This window comes from Dipodomys ordii, unplaced genomic scaffold, assembly GCF_000151885.1.
Source record: "Dipodomys ordii isolate 6190 unplaced genomic scaffold, Dord_2.0 Scaffold78, whole genome shotgun sequence".
Classification (NCBI taxonomy): domain Eukaryota; kingdom Metazoa; phylum Chordata; class Mammalia; order Rodentia; family Heteromyidae; genus Dipodomys; species Dipodomys ordii.
The window spans coordinates 632974-654515 of NW_012267294.1; the positions used below are offsets into that span (position 1 = coordinate 632974).

Here is a 21542-nt window from a genome sequence, read left to right on the forward strand (position 1 = left end):
GACTTTCTATTCCTTCTATTTCTGTTATCATTTCCATTGATTGGTGGTGGTGGAGAGATCAAAACAGTTCACATAAAAATGTGAAAATGCTTATCTCACCACCTAAATGAGAGTTGTTAATGCTTAGAGTAGATCTTCAAAGTATCTAAATCCAGTCTCCCTACTTGTATGATGAAAAACCAGGAAGGAGAAAGTAACTTATGTGAAGTCATATAAATGGTAGAACCTAAATTGGATCCTCTCAGCCAGTTACCAAGCTTTCTACTCTACCACACAGCATTTGAGAATCCTTTTTAATTTGAGAGCTTGGTTTAGATGGAACAGTACTGATAAAAGCAGATTTTTCTTGCAATAATACAAAGTCGAGCCCGCTGCTGGTGGCTTATGTCTACAATCCTAACTACTCAGGAGGCTGAGATCTGAAGATCATAGTTCAAAGCCTGCCCTGGCAGAAAAGTTCAAGATTCATATCTTCAATTAAGTACCAAAAGAGTAAAAGTAGAGTTTTAGCACAAGTGGTAGAGTGCCAGTCTTGAGTGAAAAAGCTTATGAACAGTGCCAAGCCCCAAGCACTAATACACACACACACAATAAAGCAAGGCTAAACTTTAAAAAAGAGTTGGCAATTTTAATCCAGTGATTTACATTGTCAAGTGTTTGTGGTTTGTGACTATAACTATGTACAGGCAGGTAAGGACCCTCAGGAACTCATCGAGTTGCTGCTTTGAGGTTAGATGAGGTTGTCACATACCTTTCAGAGTCTTCACTAGCTGGATAGAAAGTGTTTTGGTGGTATATGGCAGTATTTGTGGTAGAGAGTTGACATTAAGAAAAAACAAGTCATTTTAGGGTTTGTGGCACGTTGTTTAATCCAGATTGGATACATCAGGTACAGCAGTGGCACACGACTCAGTACTGTAAATGATATACATGTCTTAACATATGCACTACAGTTTCAAAAGAAGACGACAAGAAACTAAGTTTTTCCCCCATAGAAAGTCTTCACGTATTTTATCTTCCTGCAGTTTTGTACAGTGTATTTCTTCTTTGCCATTGGGATGTTGGTAAGCAAAGCCCACTTACTATACAAAAATAGAAAAGAACACAATGATGTTTTACATGATAACATTAATGGGAGAGTATGGCCTCTAAGGAAAACACATTGGAATGTCTGATTATAAAAAATATACCATCCCTCCCACCTCCCGGTTTGTAAAATAGTCCATTGGTCCAAGGAGTCCCCCAGGACATGGGTCAGTGCCCTACACTGGTTAGAGTGACATTAGCCAGTGTAGTTAAAGTAACCTGCTAAGATAAATGTCGTTTCCACATTTGATGAGAAAAAATAGAACATCCTGAATAGAAAACAAGACTTGTAAGGAACCCCTTTAAAAAGCTTGTTTCATTTTCCTGGTAGCCACATCTTCGTAGCTCTAACGGTGTTCTTCATGATGCATTTTGGGCTCCCAAGTGTCATGGGGTCATGACAGTGTTTTTCTTCAGCCACCGTAAATAATGAGAATTGCAAATAATAAGAATTCATTAGGAAATTAGAGGGAAAGTAAAGGTTTCTCAGGTTTCTGTTATCATAGTTATCATACCAACTACTACATCAGGGAAGCCAACATTGCCAATAAGCAGCATTGGGATCCCTCTCTACCTAACAGTTACCTAGTAATTGGAGCGAGAGAGCTTGGATAACTAGAATCCATTAATAACCTCAGATCTACAGTTAGTTCAATTTCAGTCTACAACTCGTTCCCCCTCATGAAAACCCGAACAAAAACAGGCCCCAAATTATCTGGGTACATAATGCTGTCCCTACATGTATTCTAACAGGGAAATGACAGGATTCTGACCTGGAAAAACAACAAAAAACTGAAGTCCTCAAGTGTATCCACATGCTGACTTCTTGTCAATCATGAATCATCATTAACTGCCTGCTTTAGTTTCGGTTTCATTTCTGTGGTTGTCATGTGTTCAACTGTCCTTGGGAATGCTTATTGATCTTTTAAAAGGGGTTCTGTACAGTTAGTCCTGAGCTTGATATTAGTTAGGAAAATAGGGGATGAGGGAGAAATAGTACAGTTTGCTTCTGGAAGGCCTGATTCTTCAGGGTGGGTTCTGAGTGGAATGCTTCCTCCTGCTAATCACCACCCTTGAAATCCAGGTTTTAAAAATAAAAGCAAGCCTCAGTGCAATGGCGCATGATGTAGTAAAACATTGCCAGGACACAATGTCTAAATCCTGGATTGAATATTTCTGCCACTGACTTGCTGTGTGAACTTGGAGGAGTCATTCTGCTTCTTTGTGCCTGTTTCTTCTGAGTCAAAGGATTCACTGATGTGACCTACCACCATCACAGTGTAGTAAGAATCAAAAGGAAAGATGCCCTTTGAAATATTGCCCTAGTCTTCTTTACAAAGAGAAGACAAGAAAAAAAACTTGGTCCTTCATTTGTTTACATTTTTTTCTGACAGAATTAATAGTCCATAGCTGGTTCTATCCAGGGAATAGTGGCTTCCAAAGTATAATGTGTGTTTTCCAAGGGCTGTCCAAGTAGTATTGACATTTACAAAAGACTATATCTGTAATTATAGCACGGAATCATTGATGGGTCTTCTCCCACACATTAACTCTGAGGCAATGGTGTGGAAAAGCATTAAGTCTATAGCCAAGGGACTTGTGTTCTGGTTCCAGCTCTGTCTTTAAATGGCTGTATGACCTTGAACTAGTCAATTTCTCTGGCTCTCAGCTTTCTAGAAGATAAAAATAACTTTGATCTTGAATCTGTTCTAGGTGTAGCATACTCAATACTGTATTTTCTCTTTACATTCATTTGACATTGAATGTAGTCCCTAAGTTTTTGTTTTTACACTGATCAATGGTGAAGGGGACTGAGTGGGAGCAGTAGTTTGGGGAACCTTCTCTTAAGCTATAAATGGTTTCATGAATGATGAACCTCAAGTAATTATATGAGAAATCTATTGGTCCCCAGGTAACTCTGATAGCCTAATTTTATGGTCACTAGCCAATGAGTTACACTTGTTGAACTGACTCAGCACACTGGACCTTGTGATTACTTACAAATACCTTTTAGCAACATAGTCTGTCTTGAGCCATTTTTTGTGGACTGATATCTTTTGGGCCAGAAGTACTGAATCACTTATTTCTGGATAAGGCTACAGTGAGGGATGGAGATGGAGGGAATGGCTTAATGTTCTTTTGGGAAGTGGCATGATGTGGGATTTGGAAATGAAATTAAAACAACCCTAAACATTCAGTTTACTAAGGAAAATTTAAAAATGGGAAATGGGGACATAATTTTTAAAACAATTTCATGAGAACTAATATGATCCATGATGCATTGCAAAATGATATTCAGATCCTCGGTTAAACCAGTCATTCTTGTAACCCTCTAATGATGTGTGTGTGTGTGTGTGTGTGTGTGTGTACCAGTACTGGGTCTTGAACTCAGGGCAGGGGCTTTGTTCCTTAGCTTTTTTGCTCAAAGCTGGCACTCTACCACTTGAGTCGCAACTACACCTACGGATTTTTTGCTGGCTAATTAAAGATGACTCTCTCAGACTTTCCTGTTCATGCTGGCTTTGAACTGTGATCCTCAGATCTCAGCCTCCTGAGTAGCTAAAATTACAGGTGTGAGCCACCAGTACCCAGCTAATGATCAGTTCTTAAATGAAGCACAGCTAGCTTGTACATGTATGAAGTAATATTCCTACTTACCTCAGTATCCCTGACCTCATTCAGTTCTTAAGATGGTGTTCTTACAGAGAAATATGCCTAACTTTGTCCCATTACCAATTCTTTCAAGAGAAATATTCTTTTCTAATCTTCTCCCTCTAATTGGAGTCCAGCTTGGCTCATTGCCTTTCTTAATGAAATGTGTGTATTATGTAAATGGATTTAAGCAGTTATTTCTGAAAGTGTTTAGGTTGTATATGTGTGTGTACACACATATCCTTCTGTAGTTGTGTTTAATGCTTTTCTGCTTTCTTAGACAAAAGTCGGAGTATGGAAACTAGTCCATTCCCATGATAAGAAAAAATCTTTGAGGCCAGACCCAGTGAAAAGACTGTCTAGTGGCCAATGAGGAAATCATGAGGAGATAAAGCAAGCTCCTCCTTCCTTGTCCTTCTGCCCACCTTCTGATTAGGTGCCAACTCCAAACCCTTAGACTTCCTGTGCTTATAGGGTCATTTGAGATGGGGTCATACGGAAGCCTGCTGATGGTATATTTAGGTTCCTGATGAGTGAAACTTACCTAGATGAGTTGTGGTGGGCAGAAAAAGTCTTGGCCTATAAATAAAAGCTTAGCCATTAAGGTTCAGAATGGGTAAGAGGCTCCTAAGGAGCTCATGTGTCTCAGAGTTTCAGGATACTGAGACTGTAATAGAGTAATAAGGTTTGGGAAGGGTTTAACACTAACTCTGAGGCCCACCTGATCAGCTGTAAGTGGCAAAAAAATGGTTAGGAAGATCTCAGAAATACTGTCCCTGGATCCATGTGGGTGAAAATACATAACCAGAAATTCTGCCTACATTTTCAAGCAGTACTCTTCACTCTGTCCCTTGCATGGACGTGAACAGGTTCCAACTCATTTTACCTTGTTCAGAGATCAAGCCTCAGAGTGCATTTTTCAGACAAGGATAGAACCATTTGGAATCTCTTGGTTCCCTGCTTTGAAATATCCATGAGGAGGGGCACAGACTTAAATTTTCATAACCTCTGATGTGTCAGAGCCTCAAGTGGGAGATAAGTCAGAGGGCTCCTAGCCTCACACTACTGTCCTAGTTGGAAGAAACTGCTCTTAGGGCCTTTTGGCCGAGCTCTTGATTGGCTTTCTAGTAGATCTTGTAAGGTGCCATGAAGACTGCAGCATGGATTCTTTTCTGTATGGTGCACACCAGAGATGACTGTTGCGTACAGCTGCTGTTTCCTTTTGCAAGATCCTGGCATGACACATTGGTCTGTTCCTTGTCTTCCCAAGAAACGGAAACAGCAAATACCAGGCACAAGGAAAGCATCTTTGCTCATAAGGTGGTTTTCTTTTACCCCTAAAACTCTCATGTTTACATTTCTTCTTTCTCTGTATTTACATCCACATAGACACAACTCCCAGGCACAAGTCTGTAGTACTTGGCAGTGACAGAAAAGGCCTTAGAGCACCTCTCCCGATCACTAGATCCATGTAGACACAGATGGTTGGACACAGAGAAACAGCCAGGGGGAAGCAGAGAGGTACTATGACAAAGGAGACAAGGACAGACAAGAGATTAAGGGTTGCTGTGTGATCTCTTGGCAGTTCTGTGCAAGTCAGCTGGCCAGCAAAGGCTCAGGTTCAGTTGACCTCACTCACCTGTGGGGGGAATGAAGAGCTAACTCAGCAATAAACGGACTTGGAGCCTAAAAGCTTTTGCTATAAAAGGAGGAAAAAAATAATAAAACAAAACCTCACAAAATGCAGTTTTGGTTTAAAGGTGTTGGGTCCATGGAGAAAAACATTTCACAAAAATCGTTGGTGTTTTTTTTTCCCCACCTTTTCTCATGAATAAATATTATCCATTAAGATCCTTGAAAAAGGTGCTTAAATACACAGTGTTATATTTTCTTCCTGGTTTGAGTGTGATGACTTCACCTCTGTGCTGTTCTTGGTCTTGTCTTGTATTTTCTTCTCTGGGGCCTCCAGAAACAATTGCCATTTGGTTGGAGGCTTTCCCTCTAGGCCCTGTCCCGGCAGGCAGCCTAACCCCCCCTACTAACCCATACCCTTACCCTCCCATCCCTTCCTCTAGCCCCACCCAGCAAGATGCACGATCACAGGGCGATGTCCACACCAGCAGCAGGCCCCTCAGGTACCCTTTTGCTGCCTCTTTTTTTCCTTCCAGGCACAAGTCTCAGTGCTAGGGGTGCAATGGGGCAGGCAGAAATAATGAGGAGAGGGGGAGGGAGTGGTCCCAGTGGCCACCACCAACATGCCAGCCCCCTTCACTCCCCACTACCTCCTCTGGCCTTCAGTCCAATGGTTTTATTTTTTGTTTTTTTGTTTTTTTTGTTTTTTGTTTTTTTTTTACAAGGCAGAGACCTTGACAACGTTGCTGGCTATGGAAGGAATGTTCGTGTTGGGGCCTGGGCTGGCAGGGGGTGGCCGACTTTCCCCTTCTGGGGTTAGCGCTGGGGGAGTGGGGATGCTGATGATGGCTGTGGTGATCTGGGATGTTTTGCAGTTTGGTCTCAGTCCGTCGTCTGCTTTCAAATTAAGGCTGGAGCGACTAAGATAGAAAAGAGTGAGTTGATGATGGTTTCTGTTTACTAGCATCCCAAAGCATCTTTTATCCCCTTCCTTTGTTTGGCTCATAGGAACTAGTGGGAGTCTTTGGTGACCCTCTACTTCTGCCTTTGGTAACCAGCTTGTAATGATCCATTCTAGTTATTATTATTGAACTCCTGGCATTACAAGGTCATAAATAGACTGGAGTTTTGGAATTTACAGTCTAAAGTTTCCCTTCCGTCATTCTAGACTTATTATTTGTGACATTTAACATTGGCTTTTCCTGAATTCTCTGTAACTGATTTGGCAATGAAGGGAAGCGACTTAAATATAAACAAAGAATCTGAGAAGGAAAAGTCAGTTTGTGATTCGAAGTCACCCCTACCTAAGCTAAGCATGATTGTAAAAATTATTTCCTTAATAAAATGACCAGACCATTTTTCTTTTTCTTTTCTTTTCTTTTTTGCATGGAGGTGGGTCAGGTCATTTTTGGATTATCTTGGTCTGTTTCCCCATAATACATAACCCCACTTTTGGGCCTTAGGCTGCTACAAGTATCATCCCACATCCTAGGAAGGATTTAGGACCAAAACATACGAGAAGAATGGGAGGAGGAAGGTGAGGGATCTCATGCATTAGATCAGTCTGGGGGAGGAGAATGGCTAGATGATTCTCCAGGTTGTCTCAAATGCTAAGATTGTTTAATTCTGGGAATGAAATGACTCAGTCCTTTGGGGGTGATGAGCTGGAAGCCACCCACCTGGTAGTGAGGGACGGCTGCTCGCTGCCCTGGATGTGGATGGTGCTGAGCTCTTGCATGCTGCGCAGGCGGGTGGCTGGCAGGTTAGAATTGGGTAGATGTGTGGTTTTCTTACTGCGACGCGAACAGCAGGTGGTAGTGAGGCCAGGATGGCTGGACAGTGAAGGGCTTCTTGTGGATGGGTAGTTCTGCATTGAGCTCTCCATGCAGTTCTGCTCAAACATCTGCTCATCAATGAACTCATGGTTCTGCAGGAGGCAGAAGCAAAAGATGTAGGAAAAGGTGGAAGAGCATGAGCCCCAGACTCTGGATGGCTGCCTGTCTCTGCTCTGGGCCTTGAAGAAAAGGGTTTGCAGCTGCCTGGATCACAAATAAGCATTTGGGAGGAGTGACAGTGGTGTCCCACAGGCACCAAATACAGAAAGAATCAATCTGGCCTCTCTAGCCATCAGATTGATGGGCCTATCCTTGCTTGCTAGGCAGGTACCCTACCACGTAAACCACTCTGCCAGCCCTTTTTCCTTTGGTTATTTTAGAGATAAGTTCTTGCTTTATGCCTGAACTGGCTTGGACAGTGAGTCCTCTGTTTGTGCTTCCTCATGTTGCTGGGGACATCAAGTGCACACCACTGAGTCCAGCTGTTGTGCTGCACCCCTAGTTGGGATAACAGGCCCCAGCCACTGTCTCCAGCCACTGGTTGAGGTAGAGCCTCACCAATTTGTTTCTTTTTGACTCCATTTTCTTTACACTGTACTCTTCTGATTTCTACCTTTCCAATAGCTCGAATTACAGGCTTGAGCCACTTTATCTGGCTGTTTTATGTTTGTTTTTTGTCAGTTATGAGGCTTGAACTCAAGGCCCAGTTGCTATCCCTGAGCTGTTTATGCTCAAAGTGTTCTACCACTTTGAGCCACAGTGCTACTTCTAGTATTCTGGTGCTAATTGGAGCTAAGAGTCTCATGGACTTTCCTGCCCAGGCTGACTTTGAACTGCCATCCTCAGATTTCAGCCTCCTGAGTAGCTTGGCTTATAGGCATGAACCACTAGTACCTGGCTTTCTGGCTGTTTTCTTTTAGTGTTTTTTTCTTTAATATTGTGTCTAATGATGGGATATGGATCCTTAAAATACTTGGAGGCACAGGACTTCTTATGTCAATGTGAGGGAATGCTAACCATCTCCTAACTATAGGTCCTGATGGTGGCATGTAGAACAACCCAGGCTAACTAAAAAGTGGCTGCTTGGTCAGGTGGCTAAAAACCTATGGTGTTGATGTCCTAGCGAAGGCAGTCAGAGCAGGGAGAAAGTCAAAGGAGAAGTATCATAGGAATAGAGTTCAAGACAGACCTCCTCCCACCCCCATCCCCAGCTGAAAGCCAATGTCAGGAGTCCCTGAAGAGTTGGGCCAGAGAAGTGGCACATGGACACTCAATAGGAAAGTGACATTGATGCCATGTTCCACCATACCCTCAGAGCCCTTGAGGAGGTCAAAAGAGGGGATTATAAAGGCAGTTGGGTAGTTCAGCACAATCACTGAAGCCTGAGCTGGCACTGGGTATGACAGCAGAGGTAGAATAGGCCCCAAAGAATCAACAGCACATGCAGAGAACCAGACCAAGGGTTGAAAGGGGGAGATCCACAGACTCAGAAGACTCAGAGAGGAAAAACATCAATTGAATTTTTAAAAAGTTATACCTTGATGGTGGAGGTTCGTACAGATAACAGGGGATCATCCACAAGATAGGACAATCCCTACAGGACAACATGCCAACAGAAGATAAAAACACCATTGATTGTACATTCCAGCATTCCCAAGCCAGTTTTGACAGTCAATCAATCCCAGCATTCCATCCTTTGAGTTCAACATTCCATCCCTCATTCCCAGCATTCTGCCCCCCCCCACTCCAACATTCCACCCTTTGGTTCCAACAGGACATCACTCAAAACCAACATTCGCTCCTTCCATCCCAACATTCTCCATCTACCCCATCATTCCACTTCCCAGTACCACATTCCTCCCCAGCATTCCAGAGCTTGGATCCTAACATCCCACCCCCACAAAACAACATTCTTCTCAAATTCAGCATTCTACTCCTTGAATGCCAGCATTCCGTCTCAATGCCCAAATCCCATTTCTCCAAGGCCAACATTCCAGCCCTTCAAACCTCAATATTTTTACCCATAATGATTTCAATTTATACATTCTACCCAGCACATGCAATTAGAAAGGGCAGTTGGGCCTGGGCCTAGTCCTTTGGCAAGCTCAGCATCTTTGAGGAAAGTTCTAGATAGGAATATACGGTTCTTGATGATAGGTCTTGGAAACTATGATTTGCAGAGTACCTTTCCCTTTTGGAGGTCCTCACTAGACTCAACTGCCATTCATAGTATCCATGTTTGGTTCAGATTAAGAGTCATTTTAGCATCAGGGAAGCCAGGATATGGAACACTGGGAATTACAGAATTCCTTAGCATGCTCAGTCCTGACTCTAAGCTCTCTGGGTAGGGAGTGTCTAGAAAGGGGCAAGAAGCATTTTACTTTGGTTTGTCTACTCCGACTTCTCCTTCCTAATATCCTCAGAATTTTCTTTTGCCAAGAGTTCAGGGCTAGCCCTACTGCCCTTCCTTTCAGGCTGTTGGGGGAGGCACAAGCATCATTCCCATTCCAGCTGGGGCACCCTAAACCATGACGACTCCTTTAGCAACCAGCCTTTTCATATCTGAATTTCCTGGAAATTGCAGAGTGACTGAGAGGGGGTCGATAAATCTTGGCTAGAGAAATAAATGCACTGTTCCTTCATTAGCTGCCTCCTGTTCCAAGAGACAGGTAACACAAAGGGACTCATAGATCCCATCAACCTAGTCCCAGAAGTGAGACAGAAGTTGACACGTTGCTACTGTTTGGTATGAATTCAGACTGCGTGTTGAAGGATGATACCCATCAGAACTGACAAATGGAGATGCCTGTAGCCCTCAATAATCAAATAGGCTGTGGAGGCTGGTGTAGAGGTGGGTAGGGAGGTAGAGGAATGGCTTTCTCTATGCTCCCACAGGACAGAATGGGCTTTCTACCATGTCTTCAGCAATGCCTTTTGGGTCTGAAGGGGACAGACTGACTTGTGGAGTAGGGTGAAAATCTGAGTGCTGACTTAGGAAAAAGTTAGAGTCAGGTAAGAGACAGGAGGTGGCAATGGGCTGAGACTCACAGTGGTCTTTTCTAGGCAGTGCAGCAGGTGATGGTGCTGGCTCTCAATAAGAGAGGTGCTTTTGCCCATATGCTCCTCTTCTGGAGTACCCTGGAGAGAGAAAGAAGAGAGGCTGAACATAAAGCTGATATATCTCTTTCTGGTGTCCTTGTTTCTCCATAGAACAAGACCAGAGCCACATTCCAGAGTCAGCATTAAACATAGTTTAGTCTTAGGCTAGGACCTTTGACACCAGCTGGTTTAGGGGTAGTGGTGAGAAACTTTCTGGAGAGGTATGTAAATGGGGAAAGGTGAGGAGCATGTCCTCTTTGGGGTTCCAACTGGAGCTTTGGGGCAGCAGTGCTGATGTCCATGGGCAGAAAATCAGCCCATTCTCCTTTATCTCCCCCAGGCACCTACCGTCAGCTCCAGAGCCTCATTGAGGAGCCCATTGCGCTTGCTGTGCAGGTAGGCATTGGAACTTCCTGTCTTGGCCACTCGGATCCTGGCAAGGCGGGCTTTCTGTGATTGGCAGAGATAATAGGAGAGTGAGGGAGACCAACATACAAGAAGACAAGAAGCTTGGGCAAGGTCAATGATAGCAGGCTGCCCTGAGATGCTGGCCTCCCAGGTGATGCCTGATGTAAGGGGAAGAGGCCTGGGACCTGAGACACTATACTCTCATTGTACAACTTGACCATAGTCAGAGGATTATAAGCATGAGCCACCACTGCTCATCAAGTGTACTTTTTTATTCGTGTGTGTGTGTGTGTGTGTGTGTGTGTGTGTGTGTGTGTGATCTCTATAAATCCAGGGATGGCTACTCCTGTAGATGAAGGAGAGAATGAATGAACCAGAGAACCTGAATGAACCAGAGAAAGGCCATCAAGTGAACTCCACTACTTTGCCTCTCTGAGTAAAGAACATTCCTGAAGGTCTAAGGCAATTCTCTCTGGGAATCCTGCTCCAGCTTTTCCCTTGGCTAGATGTTTATATTCAAGCAAGTTCCTCATAGCTTGTGGATGTGGCTGTTATTGCTCTTGGTAAGTGCTAGGTGTTGAGAGCTGCATATGGAAATCCAATTGTGTCAAGCTCATTATAGCCTTATATAATCTGATTGTACCACTTACAGCCAGACCTTTCTCATATCTGGGGTCTGTCTTCATTACTTTCCAGAGATGAAAGATTCTCCTGTTCTCCTTTGTGGCACTTCTTTTAATCTTATGGTACCTTGGGCTCTATTAAAGCAGCAGATTGTCATATCAAATACACCATATCGCTTAATCATTTCCCACAAAGGATAAAGAGGTTTGAGATCTATTGACAGAATCATACCTAGCATATGAAATTTGGAGGGCTTCTCTAGCTTGGTTTTAAGTTCTTGAGGGCTAGTGGCCTGTGGCTTATGAACATTTTTTTTTTTTTTGCCAGTCCTGGGTCTTGAACTCTGGGCCTGGGCACTGTCCTTAAGCTTCTTTTGCTCAAGACTAGCACTCTATCACTTGAGCCACAGCACCACTTCCAGCTTTTTTTGTGTATATGGTATTGAAGATTTGAACCCAGGGCTTCATGCATGTGAGGCAAGCACTCTACCACGTTCCCAGCCCACTTTTTTTTTTTTTTTTAATCTCCAGCATCCAGCACAGGACTCTTGTACTGAGTAAGTACTCAAGCAAAGCTCCTGGCAGCCAAGAAAGGAAGCTAATCAGTTGGTTAGATGCTTGTGGTTTATAAAGTCAATGTAATGGACTTTATCTTTGTGTGAATCAGCCAGCTTCATTCTTTTCCATGACCATGGGCACTGTGGAAATTAAGAGCTTAAAGGCCCATCCCGGCCATTTCAAAGACAAAAAGGAAGTATATGAGAAGTGATTTAGCTAGGGCAAAGCAGGGGACTAGACCTTCAGCTTTGGCCTTTGGCTTTGAAGCCAAAGCTTCCATAGCATTCTCCTGTTCCTTTCCTGACTTCCATTTCTATCATGCAAGTCTCAAAACTTAAAAGGTAAAATCCCAGGGGGCTGCATTTTCAACTAGGATGGAGATTCCAGGATTTGAGGAGAAATTAGTAAGGAGAATGTTTCCACCCTCTATAGGGCAGGACACCATTTATGAGCAAGGGCTAATTTTATCAACCTCTGAAATCCTTCCACAATTGAGCAAGTGCCATTTGGACACGAGTACTTGGATCTCTGTCTCTTAAAGACTCAGAAGAAGGAAAATAAGGGAGAAACGGAGTGGCCAAAAGACAAGACAGGCAAAATTGCATTCTTAGGCCTTTTCCAAGAGAAATGAAAACATGTTTATGTAAAAACTTGTACATCAATGTTCACAGCAGCTTTATTTGTAATAACTGAAATAGGTACTTTTCTCGGTTAAACAAACTGGGAATTCCATTCTATGGACTACTATTCAGAAATAAAAACAAAGGCACTGTTGAGACACACAGTTGGGATGACTATCTAGTAATTATATGGAATAAAAAATAATTCCAAAGATTGATTCTGGACTGCTCATTTATAACATGTTTGAAATGTAAATATTTTATAAATGGAGAACAGATAAATAGTGGCCATGGGTCACAGCAGGGGTATGGGTTATAAAAGGGCAACCAGGTATGCTTGTGGTGTTGACACTGGTTGGTCTCAGTCATCAGACTGTGGTGGTCTTCATGAGCTTATCACCCCCATCCTTATACCATACAACTAAAATGGGCAATTTGAATCAGATGGTTGAGTTGTACCAGGATTCATACCCTAGTTATGCCTTTACTGTATAGTTTTGTAAAGTCTTACCATTGGAAAAAACTGGAAAAACTAGACAAGGGACCACTCTGTATTATTTTTTTCTGCAAGTAAATGTGAATTTAAAATGATTGCAAAGCCAGGTGTTATAATCCTTAGATCTCAGCCTTCTGAGATCTAAGGATTGCCATTTGAAGTCAGCCTGGGCAGAAAAGTCCATGAGGCTCTTAGCTCCAACTAATCAGCAAAAAAAAACTGGAAGCAGAGTTGTAGTTCAAGTTGAAAAGCATTGACTTTGAGTGAAAAAGCCAAGCTAGATTATGGAGGGCCTAGTATACTCCAGTACCTGTATATGCAAATTCTCTCTCTCTCTCTCTCTCCATACACACACACACACACACACACACACACACACACACACATATACATTGGTCAGTTGTGGGGCTTGAACTCAAGGCCTGGGTGCTATCCTTGAGCTCTTTTTGCTCAAGGTTGATGCTCTACCACTTTGAGCCACAGATCTACTTCCAGTTTTCTGGCAGTTAATTGGAGGTAAGAGTCTCACAGACTTTCCTGCCTGGGCTGGCTTTGAACTGAAATCCTCCTGAGTAGCTAAGATTATAAGTGTGAAAACTGTTTAAATAGGGATACAGGTGGACCCATTGCAACAATGAGATGTACAAGGCGTAATGTTGAAAAAAGAACTTTACAACTTGGGCTGGGTGAGGGGGGGCGGTGGGTGGTGGATATGGGAGGGCAGGGATGGGAAGGGGAAACAAAGGAGGAGGCAACAATGCTTGATAAGAAATGTACTCATTACCTTGCCTGTGTAATTGTAACCCCTCTATACGGTATTTTCACAATAAAAAATTAAAAAAAAACGATTATAGGTGTGAACTACCGGTGGCTGACTCAATAAAATATTTGATTAAAACAAAGAATAAGCAAAAGGAAAGAAATGTACATATCACTCGATTTGGAAAAAACAGTTGTAATGTCAAAATTTGTAGAGACCATAGCCTATAGACCATGATAATGCAATGCACCTTGTGAAGGTTAAAAAGTGTTTGTAGGGGCTGGGAAGTTGGCTCAGAGATAGAGTGTTTGTAGAATACATGAAGCCCTGGCTTCTATTCCTCAGCACCACATAAGCAGAAAAAAGCCAGAAGTGGTGCTGTAGCTCAAGTGGTAGAGCGCTAGCCTTGAGCTGAAGAGCTGAGGGACAGCGCCCAGGCCCAGAGTTCAGGCCCCACGACTGACAAAAAAAAAGTGTTTGTGACTGTAAGTACCTCTATCCCACAATACTGTGAATTTTGTGAAATGTATGTAATCACTTAATCTCAAAAAAAAAATACCAAAGTGGAGAAAGTTAACACTATACAAATAATAATAATAATAAAAGAATATGGTACTTGTAAGGTCTTCCCAGGCCATGCAGGCTTTGGCCTCCTTACCTCCTGTATATGTCTCTACCCAGTACCTTCCTTACCTAGGAAACTCATTCACTTGGAAGCCATTACCTCCCCCAGCCAGGCCTCCCATCAGAGGTAGGGGGAGGGTCCTAGACTCTGGAGTAACATGTGGCCACACCTTTCCTCTACCTGGCCACACCTCTTCCCATCCCTGGCCTAGAAGTCCTGGCCTGGGGTGGGTCTCCCCTTTGATCATGTGTTCTCCACCCTTTGTGGTGAGGCAGCAGTTGGGTAAATAAACTTCTTTTCCTACCTGAATACCGCTGTAGTGTTCTCTTCATGGGCTACCTAATTAATATGCCTTGTAGTGTTAGGGTGTTGCTTAGTGGTAGAATATTTGCCTTGCATTCACAAGTACAGACAACAAAACAAGCTAAAAAAAACCCCAACCCCCTGGGCCTTCCTTCCCCCACTCCTTGCCCCGAATAATCCTTCCCAAAGTCAGAAGAACATGGGCATCTCCAAGAAATGGTGGTGGGGTACAGATACCCCATTCCAGATGCCATGCTCCCATCTGCACCAGAGCAAACCAGTCACTACAGGTAGGGATGATGAACCTCTGCCCCCAAGGCCTGTGGACTGAACTTATTTCTTGAGCATCATCAGCTCCAGGTATGGAATCTGGGCTGAGGAGTAGCCCAGCTTCCCTGGCCTCCTCCCTGTCTCATCTCTCTTCTCCCAGGAAGTCCCTAGGGCTTGTCTGCCTAGGCTCACTTTTACAGACTCTGCTAGGAGCAGGAATTACTGTTTTTGTTTTGTCTTCCTATCATAAGAAGGTGAAAGAGATCGGGCTGAGCACCGTCTCCAGGCTAGATGAAAACACTGTAAATATTTACTCTGATTTCAAAGGGAGGCAGAAGAGAGACAGAGGAAGGTGAGCAAGGAGACTCAGCAGTTTAGAGAAAAGAGTACGCTGAGTTACTCCCTCTGGATTTTAATTGCACACAACGAGCTTTATCCAGTCCAGAGGGAAAGCCTACCGCCATGTTGTTTACAGCTGAGATGCTCTAAGAAGGAGGCACAAGTGTAGGGAGGGAGGGGAAGGTGGCCAGGGGAGCTACCTAAAGCACTACTGTGGAGGGCTTTCACCCCATGAGCAGAGGATTTTCCGGGAAACCCGACTTGTGCTTCCTGCTTTCAAGTCTTAGTCCAGGTTTAGGAGATGGGGTGCAGTGTGTATGTGAGACCCTGGCTCGGTAGGGCCCCAGGCTCCTGGATTGGGATATGAGATCCCAGCTTCTTCCTACCCTATTCTTTAGAACTGTGTAATGAATTTAGACATTGTTCACATTTTCCAGCTGGATTGAACATGAAGAGACCAAACTTCCATTTCTAGGGTGGCTTCCAGTGGTAGGAGTTGGAGAAACCCAAATCTTGGGTGAAGAGATAGGAAACAGATGCTGGAAGGGGAACAGAGAAAGCCAGAAGAGAAATCTTAAGGCTGGCAACATGATAGACCAGGCCAAGGTAAGTTCAATACAGGCAGAGAGAGACAGGAGGAGGGTGAGGAAGGAAGTAACCTAACATACCTGACAGGTGATACAAGGGACTAAGGAACCAAGTGAGTTTGGTGTATGATTATATTTGATACCATGAATATTTCATTCTACATTGTTTTATGTAAATGATCATACAGTAATTATTATGCATTTTAGAGGTAACTTTCATGGGTTTACGGCCTTATTATAGTTCATACACAGGGACTTGTTCTGAAATTCTGAATTGCCGGAATCTAGTATGAAGCCCTGTTATCAAAGCAGGTGGAAGCAAATAATCAGCTGTAAGGCCTGCCACATAGGAGGTGCTCAGTCAATCTGTACAATAAGTGAATGGAAGGATAATATATGAAGACTCAAATCCTAAGCTCTGACCATACCTTCTGGTGATAGAGATACTGGGGAGAGCTCCACATATCAGCTCAGACCAGAAGGGAAATGGGGCACTCCCCTCAGATACCCCTTCCTTGATAGGAACAATGGAGGAGCCATTTCCAGGGACCTTCTTTAGCCAGCTGGCTTCACAATTGAACTAAGTGAGCATTGGCTTAATTGGTGGTTGAGGATTTCTCATGAAGGAGGTTCTCCTGAGCCTCCAACCTTGCAGAGATCTCTCTGTGTCTGGGGGCCCAGGACTGCATTTCCCGCCTCCCTGATGCTTTAAGGATACACTGCGCATAGCTTTAGAACTTCCTCAGGGCTGTGGATGGCTCTCCTGGTGGTCATCCATCGGGTTCTACAGTTTCTCCCTCTGGCACTGGAATGAACTATAAAGCTCGATATGCCATTTGTTCTGGAACTCACTGGCCTCGCGATGTTCTCCTTTCAAACTATTCATTTTTCTCTTCAGCACATTTATTTTTGTCACTAGGTTTTGTATAGGCTATTATAAGATATTAAAATGAGACTGTTTCCCAGTCAGCTTTTGGCTGGGAGAAGGAGGGGCCAAGAAACTGCCCAGTGGCCCCGGTTGGAGTGTGGAGCTGGACTACACACCAAACCATAGCCTGGGAATATGCGAAGGAGGATGATAACCAGCGTGTAGGTAATCGAGGGCATGGTGCCTGGGCTAGAATTGACAATGCTGGTGAGACTCGGAGTCAGCAGCTGCCTTCCCTTCCCAAGCTGGAGGATATTTGTTTAGGGATTTTCCAGATGACTCCAGACCTGGCAACCAACGTGTGCCCCCTGCTCCTTCTACTCCTCCCTGTTCCCACCGTCTCATGTGTGGCTTACCTTCTGTGCCCTGCGTTTATCGGCTCTCTGATTCTGGTGATAAATCCTGCTAAAGTTGGAAACAATCACAGGGACTGGCAGGGCGATGACCAGGACGCCACTGAGGGAGCAGATGGAGCCGAAGATCTTTCCTGCGATTGTCTTAGGCACCATGTCACCATAGCTAAAGGAGAGAGAGATACACACAGAGAGAAAGAGACAGTAACAGGAAGTAAGGAAGAGAGGAGCCATTGGGGAACTAATTAAGGATCCCAGCCAATGATGTGCCATTCATTCATCCATTCATTCAAGGATTGCTTAGAGTACCTACTATGTGCCAGGTTGCAGGAATATAACCTGAGAATGAGCCAAGAGAAAAGATCCTTATGGAGTCTTATGGAACCGACTTCCTATGAGAAGAAGACTATATACCCAAGGAAGTGACAATATGAAACACAAGGTTTGTTTGTGCCTTGGGGTTGTAGCTATAAAGAGAAAGAAGGGAGCAGCTGTGCCAGGAAGTGGGAATGTGGTCAGGAAAGGCATGGCCCATATGCTAACATTTAAACCGATATCTGAAGGTGAAGGACAAAGACACAAAATCTCTGTGTATATGTCTGCTAGGCAGATGGAACAGAGGTTTGGAGGCCCTGAGACAGTGGTAAGGTGCTTGGGTTGTTCTAGGGATTGTCAAAGGGCCAGCAGAACTGGATATTGAGGGAGGCAAAGAAGATTGAGAGGTAGGCATGGCAAGCATGCAGCGTGCAGTGGGCCACTGTGAGCAGCATAGGTTTCATCCCAAGTACAAAGACGAACGTGGATGAGTTTGTTTGCTTATTTATTTATTTATATTGCAAAAGTGAGTATGTAAGGTCTGCACAGTGACACCTCCCTACTCTTGGCTGTTTCCACCCAGTATCTGTTACCTAGGTAACTGGCAGACCTGGAAGCAGTCACCTTCCCCTCCTGCTAGGTCAAATCCTGGGCCAACTCTGGTCACATGCCTCCCATCTGACCTTAGGAGGGTCCCAGACCCTGAGGTCATGTCCGGATCCAGTGTGGCCACGCCTTTCCCTCACCTGGCCACACCTCTTCTTGTCCCTGGCCTAGATAAGACCTGGCCCAGGGGTAGGTCGCCCCTTCCTTTTCAGCCATGCCTCTCCACCACATATGGTGGGGGCAGCAGTTTGGTAAATAAACTCTTTTTCCTGCCTGAATAGCATGGGGGTGTTCTCTTCAACGGCTACCTAATGAAGCCTACCTATTTAATATACCTTACAATGTACAGTTGTATAGGTCAAGTAATAAGTACGTTTCTTGTTGAACAGTGTCACCTCTTCCTTCATTTTCTTCCAGTTTTTCCTTCCCAACCCCTCCTCTGACAAGTTATCTAGTTTATTGTCAACGGAGTGTCTAGAGAGTATCACTGCTGTATTAGTTCTCCCTTCCTCCAACTATTTCTGTGCTTTCCCTTCCCCTCCCCCAAACACATGAACTTACAAACAAGATAAAAGGTACAGAAATCAAAAGCAGTGACAAAGGGGAAAAAATAACCCAAAAAACTAAAACCAAAAGAAAAAGAAAAGTAATAAAAAACCACTTGTTTCCATTTCTTGGAGTTCATTTCAATAAACATCATTTCATATGATCATATGCTCTAGTGACCTTTCCTAAGAATATCCTCCTTTGGTTTTACCATGTGAATATTTAGAGTCCTGCTTAGTTTATCATGTCCAAATATAATTTTTTTGTCATTGTGTTTTCTTGTAGATTTATAGGCACATTCTAATTAGTACAAATGAGGGAAACCATGAAACCTGTTTCTTTGGGTCTGGCTTACTTCACTTAATATATTTTTCCCCCAAGTCTCCATTTCCTTACAAATGGTGCAATATCGTTGTTTCTGATGGAAGCATAGAGTTCCATTGTGTAAAGATACCATATTTTCTTGATTCATTTGTCCACTGAGGAGCATCTGGTTTGATTCCATATCCTAGCTATGGTAAACAATACTGCAATGGACATGGTTGTGCTGGTAGTTTTACTGGAATTCCAGGAGTGGAATTTCTGGGTCAAAAGGAAGTTCTATATTTAGTCTTTCTAAATGTTTTTTTTAAAAAATCTTATTGTAAAGATACTGTACAGGAGTGTTACAGTTACATGAGTAAGGTAATGAGTACATTTCTTTCTTTCTTTATTTTTTGGGTCCGGTCGTGGGGCCTGAACTCTGGGCCTGGCACTGCCCCTCAGCTCTTCAGCTCAAGGCTAGAGCTCTACGACTTGAGCCACAGCACCACTTCCGGCTTTTTTTCCCCCTGCTTATGTGGTGCTGAGGAATTGAACCCAGGGCCTCAAGCATGCAAGGCAAGCGCTCTACCACTGAGCCACTTTCCTAGCCCATGAGTACATTTTTTTTTTTTTGGTTGGTTGTGGGCCTGAACTCTGGGCCTGGGCACTGTCTGGGCCTGGGCACTGTCCCTCAGCTCTTCAGCTCAAGGTTAGCGCTCTACCACTTGAGCCACAGCGCCACTTCCGGCTTTTTCTGCTTATGTGGTGCTGAAGAATCGAACCCAGGGCCTCAGGCATGCAAGGCAAGCACTCTACCACTGAGCCACCTTCCCAGCCCATTTCTTATTGAATGTTGTTACCTACTCCTTTGCTTTTCTCCTACTATCCCTTCCCTCCCCAACCTACCCCACTGCCCTTCCCCCCCCCCCCCACAACAGAAGTTGTAAAGTTTGTTTCCAACATAGTATCTTGTGAATATTTTTGTTGCAATGGGTCATCCTGGGTCATTGTTTCAGCATTTTGTTATTCCCCTTTCCTCCCCAAATTAGATAAATATATATACAAGATGCAGGGTACCAAAAACAAATATAGTGGCAACAGGGAATATACCATAGGGGAAAGACCATACAAAGAAACAACAACAAAAAAAACACCCCACATAGTACATTATAAACAATGACAAAGAAAAACCTCTTGTGTCCATATCTTGGGCTCATTTTGCTTAGCATCATGTTTTTTTTTGGTGGGTCATGGGGCCTGAACTCTGGGCCTGGGCATTGTCCCTCAGCTCTTCAAGGCTAGCATTCTACTGCTTGAGCCACAGCACCGCTTCTGGCTTTTTGCACCATTTCTGGCTTTTTCTGCTTATGTGATGCTGAGGAATTGAACCAAGGGCATCATGCCTGCAAAGCAAGCACCCTACCACTGAGCCACCTTCCCAGCTCTAGCATCATATGGTCATATGTACATAGCTTTTGAACTTTTCTGCTCATCTGATAAGATTATCCTAGACATAATACTTATTATTGCGCATAAGGGAAACCATGGGACCTATACTTCTTTGGGTCTGGCTTTCTTCACTTAATATGATTTTTATCACTCTTTCCATTTCCTAACAAAAGGGTGGTGTTATTCTTTCTGATGGAGGCATAGAATTCCATTGTATATTAAGTGGGCTAAAACTTAAAGAGAGACTTCTCTGAAGAGGAAATAAGAATGGCCAATAGACACATGAAGAAATGCTCAACTTCTCTGGCCATAAAAGAAATGCAAACCAAAACAACATTGAGATTCCACCTCACTCCAGTTAGAATGACTGTAATCAAGAAATCTAATGACAACAGATGCCGGAGGGGATGTGGCCAAAAGGGAACCCTACTGCACTGTTGGTGGGAGTGTAAACCTATTCAACCACTCTGGAAAGCAGTATGTTTAGTCTTTTGAGGAACCTCATAATGCTTTGTAGAGTGGTTGAACAAGTTTACATTCCCACCAACAGCGTAGTAGTTTTCCCCTTTTTTTGCCCACATCCCTACCAACTGTTTATCAAAATGAACTCCAAGAAATGGAAACAAGTGGTTTTTGTAATTTTTCTTTTGGTTTGGTATTTTTTTGGGGGGGTGTTTTCCCCCCTTTGTTGCTTCTTTGACTTCTGTACATTTTTTCTTGTTTGTAAATTTATCTGTTTGAGGAAGGGGAAAGAGAAGCACAGAAATGGTGGGGCAAAGGGTGAATTCGCTAGACACTCTGTTGCCAATGAATATACAACTTATGGGGGAAGATGATTGGGAGGGAAAAACTGGGAGGAAATGAGGGAAGAGGTGACACTGTTCAAAAAGAAATGTACTCATTACCTGACCTATGTAATTGTGCATCACCTTTACAATATAAATAAATAAATAAACAAACATGTTCATCATTGTACTTGGGATGAAATCTATGCTACTCACAGTGGCCCACAGAATGCTTCATGCTTCTGTGCCTGCAGTGAACATGGTTGTGTTGGTGGCTTTATGGTAACCTTGTTTGTGATCTAGTAGATAAATGTGCAGGAGTGGAATTGTTTGGTTATAGGATAGTTCTAGATTTTTTTTTTTT

General features: G+C 43.5%; 1 protein-coding gene across 2 annotated transcripts in view; it reads right to left on the minus strand.

The window, feature by feature from the left end:
• Positions 1 to 6087: 6087 nt before the first annotated feature.
• The window catches only part of Kcnd3 (potassium channel, voltage gated Shal related subfamily D, member 3), a 219500-nt gene continuing 204045 nt past the window's right edge, over positions 6088 to 21542 (minus strand). The window contains exons 2-7 of one of the 2 annotated variants that reach the window (XM_013024662.1): positions 17178 to 17340; positions 10653 to 10754; positions 10254 to 10343; positions 8743 to 8799; positions 7050 to 7297; positions 6088 to 6290 (exon numbers count right to left, since the gene is read on the minus strand). In XM_013024662.1, the coding sequence (XP_012880116.1) occupies positions 6089 to 6290; positions 7050 to 7297; positions 8743 to 8799; positions 10254 to 10343; positions 10653 to 10754; positions 17178 to 17340 (862 nt within the window). In that variant the 3' untranslated portion in view covers position 6088. The remainder of the gene's footprint in view (positions 6291 to 7049; positions 7298 to 8742; positions 8800 to 10253; positions 10344 to 10652; positions 10755 to 17177; positions 17341 to 21542) is intronic. The other variant, XM_013024664.1, reaches the window with a different exon arrangement.